The sequence below is a fragment of the Anser brachyrhynchus genome (assembly GCF_964034855.1).
Source record: "Anser brachyrhynchus genome assembly, chromosome: 29".
NCBI lineage: Eukaryota > Metazoa > Chordata > Aves > Anseriformes > Anatidae > Anser > Anser brachyrhynchus.
Window position 1 is genome coordinate 2,272,968 of NC_137722.1, and position 19,994 is coordinate 2,292,961.

General features: G+C 65.4%; 1 protein-coding gene across 4 annotated transcripts in view; it reads right to left on the reverse strand.

The window, feature by feature from the left end:
- Nucleotides 1-2,163: 2,163 nt before the first annotated feature.
- LRP1 (LDL receptor related protein 1) overlaps nucleotides 2,164-19,994 on the reverse strand; it is an 89,607-nt gene continuing 71,776 nt past the window's right edge. For 3 of the 4 annotated variants that reach the window (XM_080570889.1, XM_080570888.1, XM_080570887.1), the window contains 39 exons: nucleotides 19,840-19,956; nucleotides 19,484-19,612; nucleotides 19,180-19,302; nucleotides 18,733-18,873; nucleotides 18,461-18,648; nucleotides 18,041-18,224; nucleotides 17,730-17,815; nucleotides 17,255-17,374; nucleotides 16,703-16,890; nucleotides 16,300-16,505; nucleotides 15,872-16,060; nucleotides 15,479-15,627; nucleotides 14,887-14,980; nucleotides 14,344-14,460; nucleotides 14,116-14,235; nucleotides 13,436-13,558; nucleotides 12,962-13,087; nucleotides 12,597-12,713; nucleotides 10,753-10,859; nucleotides 10,384-10,516; nucleotides 9,898-10,017; nucleotides 9,339-9,461; nucleotides 8,973-9,116; nucleotides 8,756-8,890; nucleotides 8,385-8,504; nucleotides 7,844-8,115; nucleotides 7,578-7,756; nucleotides 7,224-7,330; nucleotides 6,912-7,028; nucleotides 6,343-6,519; nucleotides 5,835-5,975; nucleotides 5,573-5,746; nucleotides 5,332-5,493; nucleotides 4,966-5,140; nucleotides 4,494-4,598; nucleotides 4,174-4,238; nucleotides 3,880-3,967; nucleotides 3,555-3,699; nucleotides 2,164-3,247 (listed from right to left, as the gene is read on the reverse strand). In XM_080570889.1, coding sequence (XP_080427015.1) covers nucleotides 3,107-3,247; nucleotides 3,555-3,699; nucleotides 3,880-3,967; nucleotides 4,174-4,238; nucleotides 4,494-4,598; nucleotides 4,966-5,140; nucleotides 5,332-5,493; nucleotides 5,573-5,746; nucleotides 5,835-5,975; nucleotides 6,343-6,519; nucleotides 6,912-7,028; nucleotides 7,224-7,330; nucleotides 7,578-7,756; nucleotides 7,844-8,115; nucleotides 8,385-8,504; nucleotides 8,756-8,890; nucleotides 8,973-9,116; nucleotides 9,339-9,461; nucleotides 9,898-10,017; nucleotides 10,384-10,516; nucleotides 10,753-10,859; nucleotides 12,597-12,713; nucleotides 12,962-13,087; nucleotides 13,436-13,558; nucleotides 14,116-14,235; nucleotides 14,344-14,460; nucleotides 14,887-14,980; nucleotides 15,479-15,627; nucleotides 15,872-16,060; nucleotides 16,300-16,505; nucleotides 16,703-16,890; nucleotides 17,255-17,374; nucleotides 17,730-17,815; nucleotides 18,041-18,224; nucleotides 18,461-18,648; nucleotides 18,733-18,873; nucleotides 19,180-19,302; nucleotides 19,484-19,612; nucleotides 19,840-19,956 — 5,447 coding nt within the window. In that variant the 3' untranslated portion in view covers nucleotides 2,164-3,106. Of the gene's footprint in view, nucleotides 3,248-3,554; nucleotides 3,700-3,879; nucleotides 3,968-4,173; nucleotides 4,239-4,493; nucleotides 4,599-4,965; nucleotides 5,141-5,331; nucleotides 5,494-5,572; nucleotides 5,747-5,834; nucleotides 5,976-6,342; nucleotides 6,520-6,911; nucleotides 7,029-7,223; nucleotides 7,331-7,577; nucleotides 7,757-7,843; nucleotides 8,116-8,384; nucleotides 8,505-8,755; nucleotides 8,891-8,972; nucleotides 9,117-9,338; nucleotides 9,462-9,897; nucleotides 10,018-10,383; nucleotides 10,517-10,752; nucleotides 10,860-12,596; nucleotides 12,714-12,961; nucleotides 13,088-13,435; nucleotides 13,559-14,115; nucleotides 14,236-14,343; nucleotides 14,461-14,886; nucleotides 14,981-15,478; nucleotides 15,628-15,871; nucleotides 16,061-16,299; nucleotides 16,506-16,702; nucleotides 16,891-17,254; nucleotides 17,375-17,729; nucleotides 17,816-18,040; nucleotides 18,225-18,460; nucleotides 18,649-18,732; nucleotides 18,874-19,179; nucleotides 19,303-19,483; nucleotides 19,613-19,839; nucleotides 19,957-19,994 lie in introns of those variants that run through there. The other variant, XR_013942586.1, reaches the window with a different exon arrangement.

Below are 19,994 nucleotides of genomic sequence, written 5' to 3' on the forward strand. Positions count from 1 at the left end.
GCTCCGGTGCCCCCCAACCCACCCCAGCGGCTCTCCGGGGGGGGTCACTGCATGGGGTGGTGCAGGGGGGGGTCGTGTATAACCCCCCCTGTCCACCTCCCCCCTGCTCTCCTCCCTTCTGCCCACCTCCCCCCTACCCTTCTCCCCCCCCCCCCCCCACAGCCCCCAGCGGGGATTGGGACCCCCCCCCCCTTTACGGGAGGGTGTGTTGGGAGGGGGGGGGGGGGGGGCAGCCCCCAGGTGTCCCCCTGCACCCCCGGGGTGCCAGCACACGGCCACCCCGGGCCGTGCACACCCTCGAGTGTGCAAAGCCCCCCCCTCCCGCAGCCTTTGCAAACCCCCCCAGCGTTGCAGGCTGGACACAGGCCCCGTGTCGCATGCATGTGTGTGTGCGCAGGCAGGCGTGCACGCGTGTGCTTGCAGCTGAACACGCGTGTGCGTGCAGAGTTACACACGTGTGCACGCCTGTCCACACAGATGTGCGTGCAGGTGCACGCGTGTCCGCACAGATGTGCGTGCGTGTGCACACGTGCATGCAGGTGCACACACGTACATGCGTGTGCATGCAGGTGCACACGTGCACACGCATGTGCTCAAGGCTCTGGGGGTCTCGAGGCCCACAGAGGGTCTGCCAGGTGTTCTGGTCCCCCCCCAGCCCTGCAGGGCCCCCCCCCAGCGCTCCCGCTGCCCGTTATCCCTGCGCTCGCTGTTGGCACCGTTATTATCTCCTTGTCTTCCCCGGGAAGCCGCCGGCGGGGGCTTCGGTACCAGCAGGGCTGGGGGGCAAGCACAGGCTGCCGGGGGGGGGGGGACATTGCAGGAACGCGTGTACGTGTGGAGACAAAACGAATAAAAGGTAACGGGGAAGCAAGGAACAGCGGCAGAGGGAGCGGGATGAAGGCGAGCGCCAGAGAAAGGCGAGGGCAGCGCTGGTGCGGCACGAGAGGGTCCTGAGCCTGCGTGGCCTTGCTCGCAGCACCCCATGCACCCCCCCCCCCCCCCAGCCCCATGCAGCCCCCCCCCCCCGCCAGCCCCATACGTTCCCCGTAGCAGCCCCCCAGCCTCGCCAGCCCCCACAGCAGCCCTGGGCGGGGGGCACCCAGCACCCTACCGGGGCTCCCAGGCCCTCGCCCTGCCTCAGGTCCATCCTCAGACCCCCCCCCCCCCGGCACCACCTCCTCCTGTGACCCCACAGCAGCCCCCCCCCGGCGCCCCTGTGCTGTCCCCCTGGATGCTGCCTTCGCCCCCCGCCTCGCCCCCCCCGGCCATGGGGGGTGTGGGGTGGCTGGGGGCTGCGTGGGGCCGGCCCCAGCCCCTGTCCTGCTCTCGGGAGCCTCCCCTGGGCCCCCCCCGGGAGTCTCACCAGGGGTCTCATGCAGAGCTGTGCCCCCCCCCCCCCCCCCCCCCCCCCCAGGGCCCCCCCCCCCCCCCCACCCAGGTAACAGCCCTAAGAGCTGGAAGGGCAGGGGCAAGGCGAGGGGAGACGGGCGAAGGGCTACGGAATATATAAATATACCTATTAAATTGGAAGAAAAAGAAGAAAAAAAGCGGGGGGGGGGGAACGGGGGAGAAAAAAAAAAAAAACCCTCTGGAGGAGATACAAGGAGCCGATAAGTGAACAAAGAGCCGGGATGGAAATAGATCTGAGGGCCGGGCCGCGCCGGGTCCCGCAGCGGGGCTCGGGGCCTTCAAAGGCAGCGGCGGAGCCGGGGGGGGGCCGGGGGGGGGCGGGGGGGGCCGCGGCCGCCTCTGTCCCGCTCCGCTCCCCCCACGGGGGGGGCTGAAGGATCCGCGAGGATCGGGGGGGGGAGGCGGGGGGGGGGGGATAAGGTGGGGTAGGGGGCAACGCGTGCACAGGGGGCTGCAAACGCCGGGGGGGGGCACGCAGCCCCCCCGATTTCTCCCCCCCCCCACCCCCCCCAAGCTCCGTTCCCGAGGGCGGCGGCGCCACCTGGCGGCAGCAGGGGGGGCGCAGCGCCCCGCGGGGGGGGCTCGGGGAGCCGTGACACCCCCAGCAGCGGGGGGACCCCCCCCTCCAAAAGCGGCGGGGGGCACACCCGAGCCCCCTTCCCCCCCCCCCCCCCCCCCCCGGCAGCCACGACCCCGTCGGGATGCGCCCGCGGTCCCCCCCCCCCCCATTCCCACCGACCAGGAGCCTGCGCGTCAGTTTTTACAAATTTTATTTATAACAATATCTGTTTTGTTTAGTTGTAAAGTAATCCAGCAAAAATTATTAAAACATTTCCCCCCAATAAAAGGATGGGGTCGCTCCCCGCCCCCCCCCCCCACATGCGTTTATTTATTTCTACTATAAAAGCTAGGTCATTTCCATGTTTCGTTCGTTTTTTTTTGTTTTTTTTTCTCTTTTTCCTGTTAAAAAATGTGCATGTTGGAGAGCAGGCGAGGTGGGGGAGGCGGTGCCAGAGCGAGGGGGGGGACCCTGCGCCGCAGCGGGGCTGGGGGGCTTCGTCCCCGTCCCCCTGTAACAGTCGGGCAGAGCCAGAAGGGGCCGGGGTGCTGGGGAGCAGCGGAGAGAAAGGGGGGAAAGGGGAGCAGCGTGGGGGGGGGGGTTGTAGGGTCAGCAGAGGCTGGGGGGGGGCAAGGAGGGGGTCTCAGGGGGGCTGCGGGTGTGGGGGGACCGGAGCCGAGAGCCGGGGTGGGCGCGGGCCCCCGCTCTGCCCTCGCCGCCTGCGGCGGTTGCCCCGTCCGCCGCCAGCCCTCGCGGCGGTGGCCCCGCGAGCTCATCCTCGGCCGCCCCCGTCCCCCGTCCCCGCGACCTTCGCGCCAAGCCCGCTGTCCCCGCTCTGAAGCGCTGGCGTGGCCCTCGGGGGGGGGGGGGGGGGGCCGGGGGAAGGGAGGGTGGGGGGCCCCGATGTCGAGAAATTTCAAATAAACCAAAGCCGGATCTGGCAACGAGAGGCGCTGCGGCCAGGTACTGGGGAATATACAGGTAATAATACTGCTCACATAGAAAAGTAATAATCCTTCATTTGTACATTTATACAGTGGCTCTCGGCTCCCCCCCCCGCCCCCTGCCCACCCCCCCGCCCCCCGCCACGGGTGTCTGTGCCAGGCCGGCAGCGGCCCCTCGCCCCCCGCGCCGCCCCTACGCCAGGGGGTCCGCCAGGTCATCGTCTGCGCCCCGCGACAGCAGCTCCCGCTTCTCGTCCGTGCTGGCCAGCGAGTTGCGGCTGTTGTGGGCACCCATGTACAGCGTGGCGTAGACGGGGTTGGTGAAATTGGTGGGCTGCGGAGAGGAGGGGGGGGGGGAGCAGGTCGGGGGGGGGCACAGACACCCCCTCCCCAGCACAGCTGGCCCCAGAGGGGACCCTCGCCCCGGGGTGCCGGGCACAACGGCCTCGGTGCAAGCCTGAACCGGCAGCAGCGCTGTCTGGTGTGGCACCGCCAAGGCTGCGGCTGGCACCGTCCGGCCTCAAACCCCCCCCAAGCCCCCCAGTCTCCTCCGCACAGAGGGCAGCCCCCTCTTAGCCCCACCTCGGGCTGGCCTCGCACACCCAAGGGCCCCCCCGAGCCACGCGGACCCTGCTCCGCACCTTGTCGGGGTCCAGGGCAAAGTCAGCGTCCAGCAGCTCCCCCACGTCGTCGTCGGGCTCCCCCTCGTACATCTTGTAGGTGGGGTTCCCGATCTCCACGTTCATGGCGCCGTTCGTCATCCGCTGGTGCTGGAAGCCCTTGGCGCTGGGGAGGACACGAAACACGGGGTCAGGGTGCAAGGTGCAGCAAGGGGGCCTAGACCCCCCCCCAGCAGTCCCTCCTGCTTGTTTGTCCCACGCAGCCAAGGCTTTCAAGCCCTGCCACAGGGATTTCCATCTCGGCTCAGCAACGCTCCCCCAGGATCCCTGGAGTGCCCCGGCTCACCCCTTAATCCTCCACTTGTACCAGACGAAAGCCACCACGGTGAGGAGGATCAGCAGCAGCAGGATGGGGATGATGATGGAGGCCGTTCCTGCGGGACAAGGGGTGCGGGTGCTGCTCAGGGTGTGCGGCAGCTGACACCCTCCCCGTGGGCCAGAGCTGGGGCAGGAGCACCCCATCCCCACCCGGAGAACGGGGCTAAGGAGCGGCCCCCCGGGCTGGGAGGGGGGCACAGGCTTCTCTTCCCGACCCCCACGCTGGGGCTGAGCCTCCCGCGGCAGGGCATGCCGTACGTACGGTTGCTCTGCTGCTCGCTGACGATGAAATCCTCGCAGCGCGTCCCAGTCATCCCCACCGGGCACCTGAGAGCGCGGGGAGAGCAGCGGGGTTAGCGGGGGGCAGGACATCATGCGGGGGGGGGGGGGAGGTGGGGCACAGACCTGTGGGTCGGGGGGTGGATGGAAGGGGGGGGGCACAGATTAGGGTCTGTCAGTCATGTGCTCCCTGTGCTTAGGGGGCAAGAAAGCAATCCTTCGCCCTCCCTGGGGGCCAGGAAGCCCACCCATAGCCCCCCATAGCCCCCCCCCACCGCCCTCGCCAGCCCCAGCTCTGCTTACAGGCACTCGGGCAGCTGCGTTTTGTCGCTGATGGAGCAGGTCCCGCCGTGCATGCAGTAGTCATCGCAGGTCAGGCAGCTGGGCGCTACCTTGCCATCGGGGCAGCTGCGGGGCAGAGCGGATCAGCACGCGGGCACCCACGAGCTCCCCTCTGCCCTCTGCCCGCCCCACAGCGCCCAGGACTCTGCTGGCTCATCCCACCGGCACCGCGCGGGGCCGTGCTGTGCCATGCCCATGGCTGCAGGGTCACCAGGACGGGCCTGGGCAGACACCTCCACCACTGCCTCCCGTCACCCTGAGGGCTCCCACCGGTCTGAGCTGCCCTTCAACAGCCAGACCTGAATTACTGAACCAGCACCTCGCAGCCGTGGCCGTGCCCGGATGATCCGGCCACAGGACACAAGTTCCTTCTTGGGTCTCCGTGCCCCCCAACCCCTCTCCCTCCTTTGAGTTCAGCAGCCCTGGCACGTACATGCAGGACACTTCTCCGTTCTGCTTGTTGATGCTGCACTTGCCCTCCTGGCACCGGGAGCACTTGTTCTCCTGGCACTGGGCACCCTCGAACTGCGGGGGGCAGCGGCACTGCTTGGCGCCGCTGGCCGTCATCTGGCACACACCCTCGTTCTCACAGTAGTCGAAGCACTGCCCTGCAGGGGATAGCAGGGCCGGGGTGGGTGGGGGGCAGCCCCACGCTGGCCCCCCTGGGACCGACCGCACGGCTGCTCGCCACCCCGCTCGCCCATGGAGCATCCCACCGCCCCACGGCCCCGGGAGAGCGGCGCCCAGCGGTCCCGAGTCCCGGGTGCTGTCCCCAGCCGCCCTCGCGAGCAGCACTCACGGTACTGGCAGCGGTCGCCGATGAAGGAGGGCGGGCAGCGGCAGTTGGGCTGGTTGCCCTGGTTGACCGTGCAGCTGCCGTTGTTGAGGCAGTAGTCAGTGCACACTTGCTGGTTGCACCGGGGCCCCGTGAAGCCGGTGGGGCAGCGACAGGTCGGCATGCCTGCGAAGAAGAGCTGTCAGGGCGCCGCTCCGATGGCCCGTCCACCCAGGACCAGCCCGGCCCCCGCAGCAGCCCTCACCCGACGGGGAGGCAGCGCACATGCCCCCGTTCTGGCAGTAGTCCCAGCACTGGTTGATCTGGCACTTCTCGCCGTTGTAGCGTGGCTGGCACCGGCACTTGGCCTGCTTGCGGGCGTTGAGGAAGCAGCTGCCCCCGTTCAGGCACACCAGGTCGCAGGTGTCGGTGGTGGGCACTGGGGGCGAGGGCAGGAGGTGAGCGGGGCTGTGCCATGCCACCCGGCGGCAGCCCCCAGCCTCCTCCTGGCCCGTGGGACCACCTACCGACGGCGGAGGCGGTGGGCGAGGGGATGACCACGCAGGTGCCGTTGTCCAGGCGCTTGCCGTTGGGGCAGGTGCAGACCGGGCCGCTGGGGCTCAGCAGGCAGAGCCACTCGCACTTCTTACGGTCGCAAGGGTTGGTCACTGTGGGGAGGGCGGAAGGGACGACGCAGGGTGAGGCGCGGTGAGCTGCCCCCGCACCCTCCTGGCAAACACCCCCCGCTGAGCCAGCAGCCTGAGGACAGCCGCTGGCGCCCCACGGCTGCCCAAGCCCTGTGCCACCCCATCTCCCCGTGCCTTCAGGTCACCAACCGACAGCTTTCCAGTGCGCCTGGGTAGCTCCCCTCCAGCTCCACGTGAACCCCCTGCTTTGCCGACCAAGGGGCCCCCCTTCTCCCACCCCGGTCAGATAAACTGCTCGATAAAAGCCGAGTCCTCTGCCGGCGCTCCCCTCGTCCCTTCTGGCACCGCACCCTGCCCCCAGACCAAGGGCCTCGGGCCCGACACGCACCCTCCGGCTGCTTGTACTGGTGGTAGAGCACAACATCGGTGGCATGATTGAGGCCCGACGTCAGGTTGGTGACAGACTTGTGCCCGAACTTGTGGATCTTGAAGATGCGGTTGTTGATGTAGGTGACACCATAGATGTAGTCCTCAAAGATGTCAATGCTGAAGGGATGGCTCAGCCCTGGGGAAGCAAAGGGAGGACACAAGCAGTCAGAGGTGGCTCAGGAGCTGACAGCACGGCTGGCCGGTCGCTGCCTTGGACAGGGCTGATGATGGGAGTTTGGATGGATTTTGGGCTAGGGCCTCCCACCCTGCATGAGGCGGGCAGCGGGGGGGACAGCAGTGTCAACAGGCCCTGGTCCTGCTGTGGAGCATTTAGTGAGGAAGATCTGCCCTCGCTACCGTTTGCTGAGCATCCCTGATCAGTGCTAGGGGTTTGTCCTGCTCCCAAGTACAGCACAAGCCAGGTCACGGGCCCCCAGGGAGCCTGGTGGGACCCCAACGCAGGGACATCGACCCTGGCCAGATCAGCCTCTTCCCTGCTGCTCCAGGGGGCCTCGGGGCGCTGCTCACCTTTCTTGTTGTCAATGGCCACGACGGGGTCAGTGCCGTTGAGCCGGATGCTGCCGATGACGGAGAGCTTGGCGTCGGCCCAGTACAGCCGCTCGTTGTGGTAGTCCACGGCCAGGCCTGGTGCACACACAGCCCAGTGAGGGACGAGCTCGTAGCCCACCCCAAGCCCCTGCTGGCCAGCACAGCCACCCACCACCCTTCCGTGCTCTCCCGCCCCACCCACGCCGGCCACGGGGCTCAGCTGTGTCCCCCTGCTGTACGCCAAGGCCTTTGCCACCCCTCGTGCTCCTCCTGGCACCCATTTTTATTCACCTGTTGGCCACTGGATGTTGTCTTGCACCAGGGTCTCGCGCAGCGTCCCATCCATAGCGGCCGTCTCAATCTTGGGGTGGTTGCCCCAGTCTGACCAGTACATGGTCCTGTGAAGGACACAGGCTGGTCACTCTCAGCAGGGGGGTAAGGAGGGGAAGAGCAGAACAGTCCAACAGCCCATCAGAGGAGAAACCCTCAGCCTTCTCCCAACGCCACCCTTGAGGGGCTAGCTGACTCCAGATACAACTCAGGCTACCGATGGGGCCCAGGAAGCTCCTACCATGGAGGACTTACTGGTAAGGGACTGGGGCGAGGACAGAGTAGAGAGGAAGTGAGAAAGGGCTCGAGTCTCACCCCCGAAGCGGGTCAACTACGATGGCGTGCGGCTCATCGATCATGCCCGAGATCAGTGTCTTGCGATTCTCGCCTTTCATCTGTGCCACTTCAATGACATCCCGCCCGGAGTCCGTCCAGTAGATGTTCCCAGCAACCCAGTCGATGGCGATACCCCGCGGCATCTTCAGCCCAGAGATCTGGGAAGGGCAGAAAGGAGGAAGGGGTCAGGGCCGGACCCCAGCAGCCTGGCCCCGTGCCTCCTGCCACGCGCGGACAGAGCTCACGTTCAGGTGGGTGACGCCACCGTCGATCTGGCGCCGGTTGCGGTTGGAAGCGGTGGAGGCGGCAGAGGAGGCCGGCAGCTCGCAGTACGAGATCCTGCCCGTGTGCCAGTTGGTCCAGTAGATTTTGTTGCCCTTGACGTAGATGTCCATGGCATCGATGCGCACGTTCTCGTCACCCTGGAAGGCCGGCTCATAAGCAGAGTTGGGGTTGAAGGGGTACATGCTCCGGATCTTGTTGTCGTCCGCGATGTAGAGGATTTGGTGCTCTGAGCCTGCAGAGGAGGAGTTGTTAGTGCTGGACCGGGAGCCTGGGGCCAGCCCGGCTCTACGCTGGGGCATGGGACTGGGTCTCTCAGCACCCCTTTGGGCAAAAACAGATGGACAGGAGACCCCTGACAGGGCCAGGCTGAGCATCCCGGGAGGAAGGATGGGATGGATTCTCCCCGAGAGGCAGAGAATACGGGGGGAGGAGGAGAGGGAATGGGGGCTGGAAGGCGCAGACATGCTCAGGATTTGTGCAAGCCCTCTCCCCCCCCCCAACCTTCTGCCTTGCACATGTTGTCAGTCTTCATGAAGTTCTTGGCGCAGCTGCAGACGTGGGAGCCTTTGGTGTTGTTGCAGAGCTGGGAGCAGGTCCCGAAGCGCAGGCACTCATTGACATCTGGGCAGAGGGAAGGTAGGGGTCATGGGGGGACCAGGAGGGCGTCTCCAAGCAAGGCCAGGTTCAGGCCCTCTCTGGGGGCTGTGCTGTGCTAGCAGGGCTCAGAGGCCCCATCTCTCCCCCAGTGCCCCGAGGACACCGTTCCTGACACCCCCGCCACTCCAGGGATATAAAGGCACATCTTACGGGTGAAAGCCAGCCGTAAACCCAATGGCCAGACCTTAAGTGCTCCCCAGAAGTGGTGGAAATACCTTGACAGGAATTCTTGTCTGGCACCTTCTGAAAGCCTCTGCGGCACGTGCAGTACGAGGTGGGCTGCGACTGGATGCACTGGGCCTCATCTCCACACATGGTGGTGTTGGTCATGCAGTCGTACGACTTGTGGTCTGCGGTGGGGGACGCGGTCAGCACCCGCCGCCCTGCAGCTCCCCCCGCATTCCCCCTCGGCACCCCCAGCTACCCACGCACCGTGGGAGCAGGACTTCTCATCGGAGCCATCTCCGCAGTCATCAAAGAAGTTGCAGCGGAGGTTGGCGCTGATGCACTTTTTGTTCTCACACAGGAACTCGTTCTTGTCCTGGCTGCAGCTCTTGGGCTTGGCCGTGGGGGACTCTGCGGGAGCACGGGCAGCGGCTGTGATGCTCTGCGGCCCTGGGCACCCGGCCCCGCAAGTGCGACGGGGTGAGAGCGGCCGGGGCAGGGCCCCAGGACGCCAGCGCTCGCCTCCCGATTTTAGGAAGAAGGAAGGGGTGAAGCAAACACAATCTCCTGGGTTGAAGCCAGGGCCCTACGAGGACCGGCCCGAGGACAGCAGCCAACCCAGTCCGCACTCACCACAGTCCTTCTCATCCGTGTTGTCTCCACAGTTGTCAATGCCGTCGCACTGTCGACCGATCCACAGACATACCCGGTCATTCTTGCAGCGGAACGGTCTGTTGGGGGGACACTGGAATTTCACTGCACCAGCAAACAGAAACAAACGGTGACGGTGAAAGGAGACGCCATAGCCAGGCTGTCACACTTGTCACAAGCCGCCGCTCGGCCTCTGCCCGATCCCAGAGTGGCCTGTCCCACAGGTGCGAGCGGGCTCCAGAGACTAAAGCAAAGAGACCGAAGCAAAGACAACCATCCGTTGCCGGCCCGCGCTGCGGGAAGGCTCAGCCTCTCTGCCCTGTCCTCCCCCTGCCCCAGCTCTCTGCGAGGCTGCTCTGGAGCGGAGCCTCCCCCCAACCCTGCCCTCCTGGCACAGCTGGAGGTGACAAGGGGAGGTGCCCAAGCCCCTCGGGGTGCCTGCAGCAGCGAGCCAGCTCCGGCACTGCCTCCCTTCGCCGGCCGGCGGGTGCCAGGGCGGCCACACACCAGGAGCGGGTAGAGGCAAGGCAACGTCACTCACAGCACTCCTCGGGGTTTTCGTCTGAGTTATCCCCACAGTCGTCCTCCCCGTCGCATTTCCAGGCCAGGGGCTTGCACAGCGTGTTGTTGCACTGGAACTCGTCCAGGGGGCAGGTGCGAACTGCAAGAGAGCACGGGGCAGGAGGCCGCGCGTCAGCCGGCAACGTCCGGGTGCTGCCACTCCTGCTGCCAGCACAGCTGGGGACCCTGGGGGGGCCGCGTACATGTCTGACCCCCCCGCCCCACTGGAACTGGGCTTAGTGGTGCTGGCACCAGCATCCCAGGGGAGATCTGGGGTTTGACAGGACCCTGCCGCGATGGCCGGCCCGCTGTGCTCTTGCACCGCTGCTGCCAACCCCACAGCCGCAGCATGGGCAGACAGCAGCCCCGTCACAGGCCGCGCGGCCACCCCACAGGGATACAGGGCACAGGGCGGGGGGCACGGCCAGCGAACGGGGCAGGAGAAGCGGCACGGCACTGCCCTTACCTCCAGTGCCGCAGTCTTCCTCGTCGGTGCCGTCCATGCAGTCGGCGTCAGCGTCACAGCGCCAGCGCATGGGGATGCAGTGCCCGTTCTTGCACTGGAACTGGTCAAACTCGCAGCGCGGCGTGCAGTCTTTCTGCAGCGGAAAGGCAGGGGACAGCGGTCAGCAGGGACGGCCCGCACCGCGGCAGGCTCCTGCCCCGTGGCTGCAGCCCGGAGCGGGCCCTCAGCCCCCAGCTCTCCAGGTACCGGGGATGCCTCGCAACGTGAGGCGGACCGGTGGCAGAGGCAGATCTGGAGGACGTGGCCCCGCTCCCACATGCGGGCAGGGTGGCGGGGGTGCCGGCAGAGAGCCGCCCCTCGGCACCGTACCTCATCGGAGCCATCCGCGCAGTCGTGGTCCCCGTCGCACTTCCACCTGCCTGCGATGCAGCGGCCATTGGCGCACGAGAACTCGCTCTCCGAGCAGGGCCGAGGTGCTGGGGACAGACAAGAGGGGGGAGTCCCCCTGAGCACGGGCCGCAGGGGTGGCAGGGCACCCTGGCTGACTGTCGGGGGGGGCACGGGACGATAGGGAAACTCTTTGGTGCCACGGCACCGGGGAGAGGGTGGGCGCGCAGTCGGGGGGCAGAGCCAAGACCCCCGCCCAGCTCCAGCCCAGGGCTCCCTGCAGGGAACGGGGTCCACGGGGGGAACACCACGGCCACACAGACCCGGTTGTGGCAGCTCCCTGCCGCGCCTGGTCCTTGCGCCATTCCCCCCAGGGCGCTGCTGCAGGAGGGGACGCAGCAGAGCCCTGGCCAGGCCTGGCAGAGCCCGCGTGCCTGCGCGGCCGCTTCGCAGGGCAGTGGGGACAGAGCCCCCCGCTGGGCCAGCAGCTGGCACCGAGCTGATCTGCAGGACATCAGTGTGGTGTCCTGCCAGGGACGGCTCTTGGGACCTGTCCCCTCCCCAGTGGTGCAGGACGCGTCAGGGCAGACATCCCAGCTGGCTGGGAGAGCAGAAGCCGACAGGAGTGGATTTAGGGGTAGGGGGTGTACAGGCAGCGTAGAGGGGGGCAGATGGGCACGGGTTTTGGGGCCAAGAACAAGCCATGCGTGGGTCCCGGTGGTGCCAGGGAGCAGGACTGGACCCATCCTGCCTGCGGAGCCAGTGGAGGGATGTGCTGGTGCTGATGCTCTGTAAATCCACCTGGATTGGTCCAGTCCCAACCCCTCTGCCCTCACCTGGAACTTACTGTCTTCATTTTATTTGAAAGAGGCTGCACATGGGATTAAAAGATTTTGGCAGGAACCTACCTCTGAGCGCCCCATAACGACAGTGTGAAAATGGAGAAAAACATAAGATGAAGTGAAATGGCACAAACTCAAAAACACGACGTGAAAGCAACAAAAAAGAAAAAAAAAATTACACCCTAGAGGCTTCAGGGAGACAGGGGCATGTGGGTGGCCTGGGGTGGCAGAAGAGGGGGCTGGGTCTGCCAGGGTGTCCTGGTGCTGTCCCACTGGGCTCTGGAGGGAAGGGACGGGGTTCCTGGCTGCCCACAGCACCCCAAGGACTGTGTCACCCCCACAGACAGTCACGGTCCCCTGCTGCTCAACAGGACAGCGCTGGCACAGCTCCGCTAACAAGCGGCTGCTCATTAAGGGCAGCCACAGCTTCTCCAAACCGTCTGTCTTCCTGCACCCCTGGGCCAGGTTTGTGGTTTGGGTCCAGCTCGTTCCAGACAGACCACATCTCCCCTCCCGAGGGCAGGCCGTTCGCACAGCCGTCGGCAAACCACCTCAACGGGCACCGCCTGCCAAGCTGGAGCCAAGGCGCAAGGTGACGGCACAAAGCCGAGCCGCTCCACGGCCAGCCCTGCTCCACCCCGGTGATATCCAGCAGGCGAGCGTGACCGCACGATGAGCAGGACGCTGCCACCCACGGGGGTGCTGAGCTTCGCCCCGTGCCTTTCACCTGCTGCCACTTCTGGCCTCTCCCCAGTGCGGCCAGGAGCACCCGGGACCGAATTATCCAGACCTGTGGGGCCAGGAGGCTTCCACCCAAGGGCAGAAGGCCGCTCCCAGGGCTCCCCAGGTACCAGCCCCCAGCCAGGCCATGGCTCCCTCCCCGTGCGGCAGCCGGGTCACTTGCAGGTAGAGGGCTGGGGGGACCTGCACTGCCCCCTCTGCACCGCGCTCCAGGGCTAGCGAACGCTGGTGAGTGGCACGTACTGCAGCTCTCCTCATCCGAGTTGTCCCCGCAGTCGTTGTCATAGTCGCACTGCCAGCGCCCCGGCACGCAGCGGTTGTTCTTGCAGCGGAACTGGTAGGGCTCGCAGGTGCGTTCGTCTGGGAGGGACAGGGACAGGCATCGGCATCACCCGCGCGCACAAACGGGAGCAGGCGTGCCTACGAGCAGGGCGGGCAGCGCTGCTCCCTGCCGGGCAGCCGCACCAGAAGCCTCCCTCCGACCCAGCCTCGCCCACACTGTTTAGGAAAACAAGCAGATAAAATGTCCCCAACACCCGGGGCACTCGGGGATGGAAGGACACGAGGCACCCTCAGGGTTCGTCTCCCCAGCCCCAGCCCTTGCTCACCGCATTCCTCCTTGGGCTCATCGGACCCGTCCCCGCAGTCATCCTCCCCGTCACACTTCCAGCGCGCTGGGATGCACCTGCCCGAGTCCTTGCACCGGAATTCATCCACACCACAAGTCATTTGTGCTGGGGGGAGAAACAAGATGACACGCACATGGGGAGGGGAGACGGCATCGGCACTGCCCGGTCACATTTCCTTCCCGAACGCCTCGTCCCCGCAGCCCGGAGCCGCGTGCAGCACCCCTGCACGGTACAGACGGGGCAGGACGCCACCCTTTCATGCAGTCCTCCGAGAGGAACATCTCGATGGGACAGATCCAGGCAGAGCCACATCACCCGCTGCCCGCAGCACCTGCAGCTCTGCCGGGACTGAGCAGGGACCCAGCTCCCGCAGGCAGACGCACGCAGTTGACCGGCCGCAGCGGAGCTCCTGGTGCCTGGAGCCACCCAGCCCCCTTCCCGCAGGCTGCTTACTGCAGTTGGCGGGTTCGTCGGAGCCATCCACGCAGTCGTTGTCCCGGTCACACACCCAGACGCGGGGGATGCAGCGCTTGGTGATGGCACACTGGAACTGGTTGGGGGCGCAGGTCACCTCCGCTGCGGGGGGAGAGGCAGAGTCAGGAGAGGCAGCGGGCAGGCAGGGCTCTGCCAGCCACCGCCCCACAGAAACCACCCCACAATGCGGAGAGGCCCACAGATGCTCTAGGGATCAAAGCAAAGCGCTCAGGCTTCCTTGGTGACCACGTGCACAGGAGAGATGGGGAAAAAAGCCTTCCGATGGCCTCAAAGGGCTCCACTGCTGCTCGGGACAGAGCAGCTGCATGGAGATAAGGCAGGGAAGCAACAAGATCCCTCCGCCGTGCAGAAGGCTCAATGCAAAGCCATGGCAAATACTGAACTTGCCACTCTGAGGGAGGTAAGGATTTGGTTTCTACTAGGAAACAGCAGTGTCAGTAGGGGCTGCAGGGCGACGGTGGTCAGAAACTCTAAGCAGAGCAGGGTAAGGAGAAAGCTCCGTGCCCAGGGGTAGCATCACCCAGAAAGCCACTCTGCTGGTAAAGACAATACCCAAAGACACAGATCTGACGCAGCACTCCTCACCCCTGCCCCATGTAGGTTCCCCATCCTAACAGGCTAAACAGCTCCCCACTTACGGCAGTCCTTCTCGTCCTCGCCGTCACCGCAGTTATCCTGCCCGTTGCAGCGGAAAATGCCGGGGATGCAGCGGTTGGTGTTGGTGCATTTGAACTGGCTGGGCAGACACACGTGGATATCTGGGAAGGGAGGTCACGCCGTCAGAAGCAGAGACAGCACCTCTGCTCTAATGGGGTGCTGCAGCCCTGCTGGGGTTCGAGGACCACGAGGCGGGGTGGGGAACCTACCGCAGTTGGCCTCATCCGAGTTGTCCTGGCAGTCGTTGTCTCCATCACAGATGAAGGCTGGGTTGGTGCAGATCCCGGTGGAGCACTGGAACTGCCCCGGTCTGCACTTGAACTCAGCTGTGGGGAGAGGAGGACAGGGTGAAACGTCTGCTCTGGGGAACATTTTCAGGGCAAACCTTAACCTCCCCCTCTTTCCCCTTTGGGGCCCTTTACAAGGACTCAGCAACCAGCACGCGCGACGCTGGGCTCTGACGGCTGCGAAGCGAGCAGCAGCCGGCTGCTGTCTCCCATCGGGCTACATCTTAGGCAGGGAAAGTGAATTATTATGCTCCAGGCTCCATTAACAGGGTAACCTTCCCCTTCACCAGTGCTGTCCCTCAGCCAGGACAGCAGCAGGGCTTTCGAGGACCAGCTGCGGAAGCAGAGCCCGGCTGCTCTGGCTGGCACGGAAGTGCCGTGGGCTGTTCGTGCCCTCCAAGGGCCAGGCAGCACAGCCAGGGAGCTGGGACACGGTGGGCTGCAGGCAGCCCCCTCGGCACTCACGGCAGTCCTCGGGCTCATCCGAACGGTCCCCGCAGTCATCCTCGGTGTCGCATTTCCACCAGAAAGGGATGCACTTGTCATTCTTGCAGACAAACTGCGAAAGAGGGACAAGCTTGTGAAAGCGGCTCAGATGGTGACCCCGGACAGGAACGGAGGACCCCAGGTGGCATTGTCCCCAGGGCACCCCCTCTGCCAAGGGCCCTGACCTCCCTGCCGTCCCTTCCCAGACACTCCTGTATCTCGGTGCCCCAGCCTGTCCTAAGCCCTCCACCCCGAGTTCACCCTCCACAGCCTCTGGGGTCTGGGGAGGACGGCGGACAGGCAGCGCCACTCCAGAGCTGCCTCCCTCGGACACCCCAGGAGCTGTAGTCTGTATGTGCTGGGAAGTGCCACAGGAGGGAGGTGTTGCCCACGCCAGGAGAAGGCATGTGCAGCGCCACCACCCCGATGCACGGCGCCTGCACCAGCGCTCGCGTGGAGCTGCAGCAGCCGCTGCTGCTGGAGCAGGATAGAACCTCGCAAGAGCGACGTGCACGCAAGCCCAGGCACACGCTTGCCATGGGGACATCTCCACAGGCAGGCTGGTTGTTACCTGGCTGGCTGTGCAGTTGGAGACACAGGTCTTGCCATCGCTGCCCAAGTAGAAGTTGGTGGGACAAGCACATTTGTGCCCCCCGCCCGGCGAGAGGAGGCAGAGGTTGCTGCAGCCTGCGTTGTTGGTCTTGCAGGGGTGGTTGGGAACTGGGGATATGGCAGGGAGAGAACTGCAAGTCAGACCAAGGGGGAGGGGACCCGAATGGTGCACGACCCCCGAGCTGTGAGCCCCTCCTCACCACGCACATCCCTTTTTTGCACCCCCTCTCCTAGCTTGGCGGCCCCTGGCCTCCATTTGCACCCTGTGCCCTGCCCTGGCCCTCCTGCACTGCTGCCCCGGGCTCCTCTGCAGAGCCAGGGCCCCCCGCACCCCCCCATGCCTGCGGCTCACCGTCGGGCTGGCGGTAGGGGTGGTAGATGTGGATGTCCATGGGGCGGTGCAGCGTGCTGATCAGCAGGGTCTTGTTGGCACCTGTGGTCTTGTGGGCTCGGTTGATGGACTTGGTCTCCCAGTCAGTCCAGTAAATGAAATCCTCAAAGAGGGTGAGGGCGAAGATGTGCGGGATGTCCTGGCTCAGCACTGCAAGGGGGAGAGGGTGGGCTCAGCGAGGGGCTGCCCCCAGCCCTCCCACCCTGCCCGCAGCCCCACGCAGCACAGCCTCTGCGCAGGGTCAGCTCTGCTAGGGAGCAAACGCTTCCACTTGCTCAAATGCACGGAGGAGCTCCTGGAAGTGGGGACCCCACCCCAGAATCCTGGCTCCACACCCCCAGGACCAATCCTAAGACCCCCCGAGGGCCTGGAGGAGCCCCAGCTCTCACCCGTGTGCCTGTTGGAGCCGTCGAGGCTGGCGAACTCGATGTAGTCCTCCCGCGCATCGGCCCAATAGATCCGACTGTTGATGTAGTCGAGGGTGAGGCCGTTGGGCCAAGTTATCTTGGTGTCAACAATGACGCTGCGGTTGGTGCCGTCCATGCCAATCTTCCCAATCAGGGAGTGGTCACCCCAGTCTGTCCAGTACAGGTAACTGGGAGGGAAAGAGAAGAGCAGAGCGAGGTTGAGTCCTGCGCAAGCCAGAGCAGTAGCCACGCATGGGCATGGGGGTGCCGGGGAGGGAGAAGCAGCCAGGTGTCCCGGAGGGAAGGCCCTGGCCCCAGCAGCAAGGTGGCAGAAGGGCCCCCTGCCCCAGCCCTGGGTAGAGGGGAAGGTCCCGGAGGCTCTCACCCGTTCTGCACGTCCACCACCAGCGCCCGGGGCTCGCGCAGGCCCGAGTTCACCAGCACCGTGCGGTAGGCGCCGTTGAGCTTGGACACTTCGATGGTGTCCCGCCCTTTGTCACACCAGTACAGGTTGCCTCCCACCCAGTCCACTGCCAGCCCATCGGGGTTACTGAGGCCAGTGCGGTGAAGAACCTGTTGAGAGAAAACGGAAAAGTAGGGCCTGGACGGGCAGAACCAGGTCCTTCCCCGGGCCAGGAATGGCCACGACATTTCCATTCCCCAGGGCACGGCTCCTGCCCAACTCCCTTTCCTCGCTCTGCTCTTCCCCAAACCCTCCCTGCCCACCGCTTTGGGGCGGCACGGAGCCCATCTGATTGGGATGGTGCTGCAAAACATCCCGTGGAGGCCTTGTGGGAACGTGTGTGAACCTTGTAGGAACCTGTGGTGACCCTATGAAAGGGCTTGTGTCCCCTTCCCCGGTGACCCTGCGGCCAACCTGGGCCCCTGCAGGGAGCAGGGAGGGAGCTGCAGCCTGGGGGCTGCCTCTGTCCCCCACCTGAACGTTGCTCCCATTGATGTGCATGCGGCGGATCATGCTGCCCTGCGTGGTGACGTCTGTCCAGTAGATCATCTGCTCCCGATAGTCAAAATCCAGAGCCACTGCGTTGTTCAGGCCCTGGGAGGAAGGGAGAAGCACTGAAACCATTTCACCTGCTAGCACGGGGTGTCGGGGGCTTTAGAAAGACTAGCGAGCCCCCAGCCACAGCTCCCAGTCCCTGAGCAAAGTTAAAAGCACCCACAGACTTCTGTCGACCCTGCCTTATAAAGGGCCGCTACTGAAGAGCTGCTGCTTACACAGGACCCTGTGTATATTCACAGCACGAGCCGTTGTTTATACAGGGCCCGCTATCAGTGCGGGAAGCCAAGAGCCCAGACTCCTGGGCTGGGAGGTTTTGTGTGTGCCGGACCCGCTCCAAGCCCCAGCTGCAGACCCCAACTCCGCGGGCTGGTGCCCCCCTCCTGCTCCGCACCTGCTTGAGCAGCGTGTAGTTGGAGCCGTCCAGGTTGAGCTTCCGAAGGTAGTACCGGTTGGCAAAGATGAGGAAGGGCTCTTCATCTGCACAGGGGATCAGGAGACGCATCAGGGGCGAGCCGCCGGCACAAGGGCAGGCACCCGCCCTCAGCAGCACGCGGAGCCGCCTCCCCCCATGCCCTGCGTGTCCTGGCTCTCCTCCACGAGCCAGGTGCAGCTGCTTCGCCTCCGGAGCCCCGCGACCAACTCCAGCACTGGCAGCATCCCACTGCTGTCACGACAGCATCCCTGCCTCTACACCCCGCTCACCTGTGACAGCTTTACAGCTGGTGGGGTTGTCAGGTTTGAGCTTGTAGCCCTCTATGCATAGGCACTTGAAGCTGCCCAGAGTGTTGATGCACTTCTGGCTGCAGGGGTAGGTGGTGGAGCACTCGTCGATGTCGATGCACGTCTTCCCGTCATCCTTCAGCCGGAACCCGGGACGGCATCTGCACTGCAGGAGGCAACCAGGAGCTGTTAGCCACAGCCAGGGCCCGCACGCTGGGAGGTGAGGGGCAAGTGGGGACAGGCACGGGCAGAACAGCACACGCAGACGCAGGCTGAGTGCCCACGTGCGCACTGCGGAGCAGGGCAGAAGCAACGCTCACGCTACGAGGGCTGTGGAGGAGGCAGGGAGCACTGGGGCATCGCTCCAGCTCCAGCTGCGCAACCCAGCCAGCGGGCCTCTACCTTGTACCCAATCTTGAGGTCCTCACACTCCTGGGAACAGCCGCTCATCTTCTTGTTGAGGCACTCGTTGATGAAGCAGTTGAGCTCATCCGAGCCGTCCGCGCAGTCGTTGTTGTTGTCGCAAAGCAGCGCCTCTGGGATGCATTTCCCGTTCTTGCACAGGAAGAAGGAGTCGTTGCACTTGTTCTCTGCAGTGGGCAGGGAGGCAAAAGCAGTCGTAAGCACGAGCAGCTGGGCAGCCTCGCTCCCCCAGCCCCGGCCCCCGCAGGTACCTGGGCTGCTGCAGCGCGGGTTCTTGGGCGCCTCGTCCGAGTGGTCATGGCAGTCGAACTCGCCATCGCACTCCCACTGGCTGTTGCTGAGGCAGCGGCCGTTGGCACAGCGAAACTCATGGGGGCCGCAGGTCGGGTACTCTGCGGGTGACAGCGGGCTCAGGAGGCGCCCCCCACCACCCCGAGCCGGCCAGCAGCGAGCAGGGCGCCACGCAGCCGCGGCATGGGTGCTCAAACCCTCCTCAGCCCGCCTGGGGACAGGAGAGCAGCACCGGGCCGAGGAGGAGGCCAAGGCAGGAGGCTTTGGACCTCTCCAAAAAACGTGCAGCACCAGGGCGGGTGTGTTGCAGGGCAGCTGGGGAGAAGGCAGCTCTCCTGCGGCTGTCCGGCACTGCATCTGCCCGCTCCCCCTGCTCACGTCCCCCCACTCCACGCTGTGACACCTACCACACTCTGGAGACTCATCCGAGCCGTCGCCGCAGTCGTCGTCGTGGTCGCAGACAAAGTGCTTGGGAATGCACTGGCGGTTCCCGCACATGAACTCCCGCTCATCACACGTGTTGTTGTACACTGCAACGAGGCACCGCTGTCAGCCCCTGCTCCCCACGCCCCCTGCAGCCCTAGGGGCAGACCACGAACTCTCCTGCTGCTCCCTGAGCCCCAGGCGGTGGGGTTGAGCCCCCAGGGCAGCTGTGCTCCTGCCCAGCTCCAGCCCTGGCCCCACCACGCACGCAGCCCTCTGAGGACTCACAGCAACCAGCAGCGAGGGTCTCGTCGGCTCCATCGGCACAGTCCTTGTCTCCATCACAGAGCCAGCGCTCTGGCACGCAGACATAGGTGCCTGGGCACTGGAAGGATCCTGTGCTGCAGGTTGTCAGCCCTGGAGAAGGGACAAGCGGGAAGAAAGCTGCTGGAGAGCCTGCGCTCCTGGGCTACGCGCCCTCGTGTTCCAGGGTGCCCCAAAGTAGGGAATCCAGGAGGGCAGCGAGGATCATGGAGCAGGAGGGCAGGGGTGGGAGAGGAACGGCAGAGGTGGGAGTGCGCAGGGACGGGGCAGCATCGTGGGCAGGGACGGGGAGGTCAGAGCAGGGGCTGGAGCAGACTCACGGCAGCGGCTGTCCTCGTCAGAGCCATCCCCACAGTCGTCTGCCCCGTCACACACCCAGAGCTTGGAGATGCAGCGGTGGTTGTTGCACTCGAACTGCACGGGGTAGCAGAACTTGTCTGGGAGAGGAGAGGAGGGGCTCAGAGCCGGGGCAATG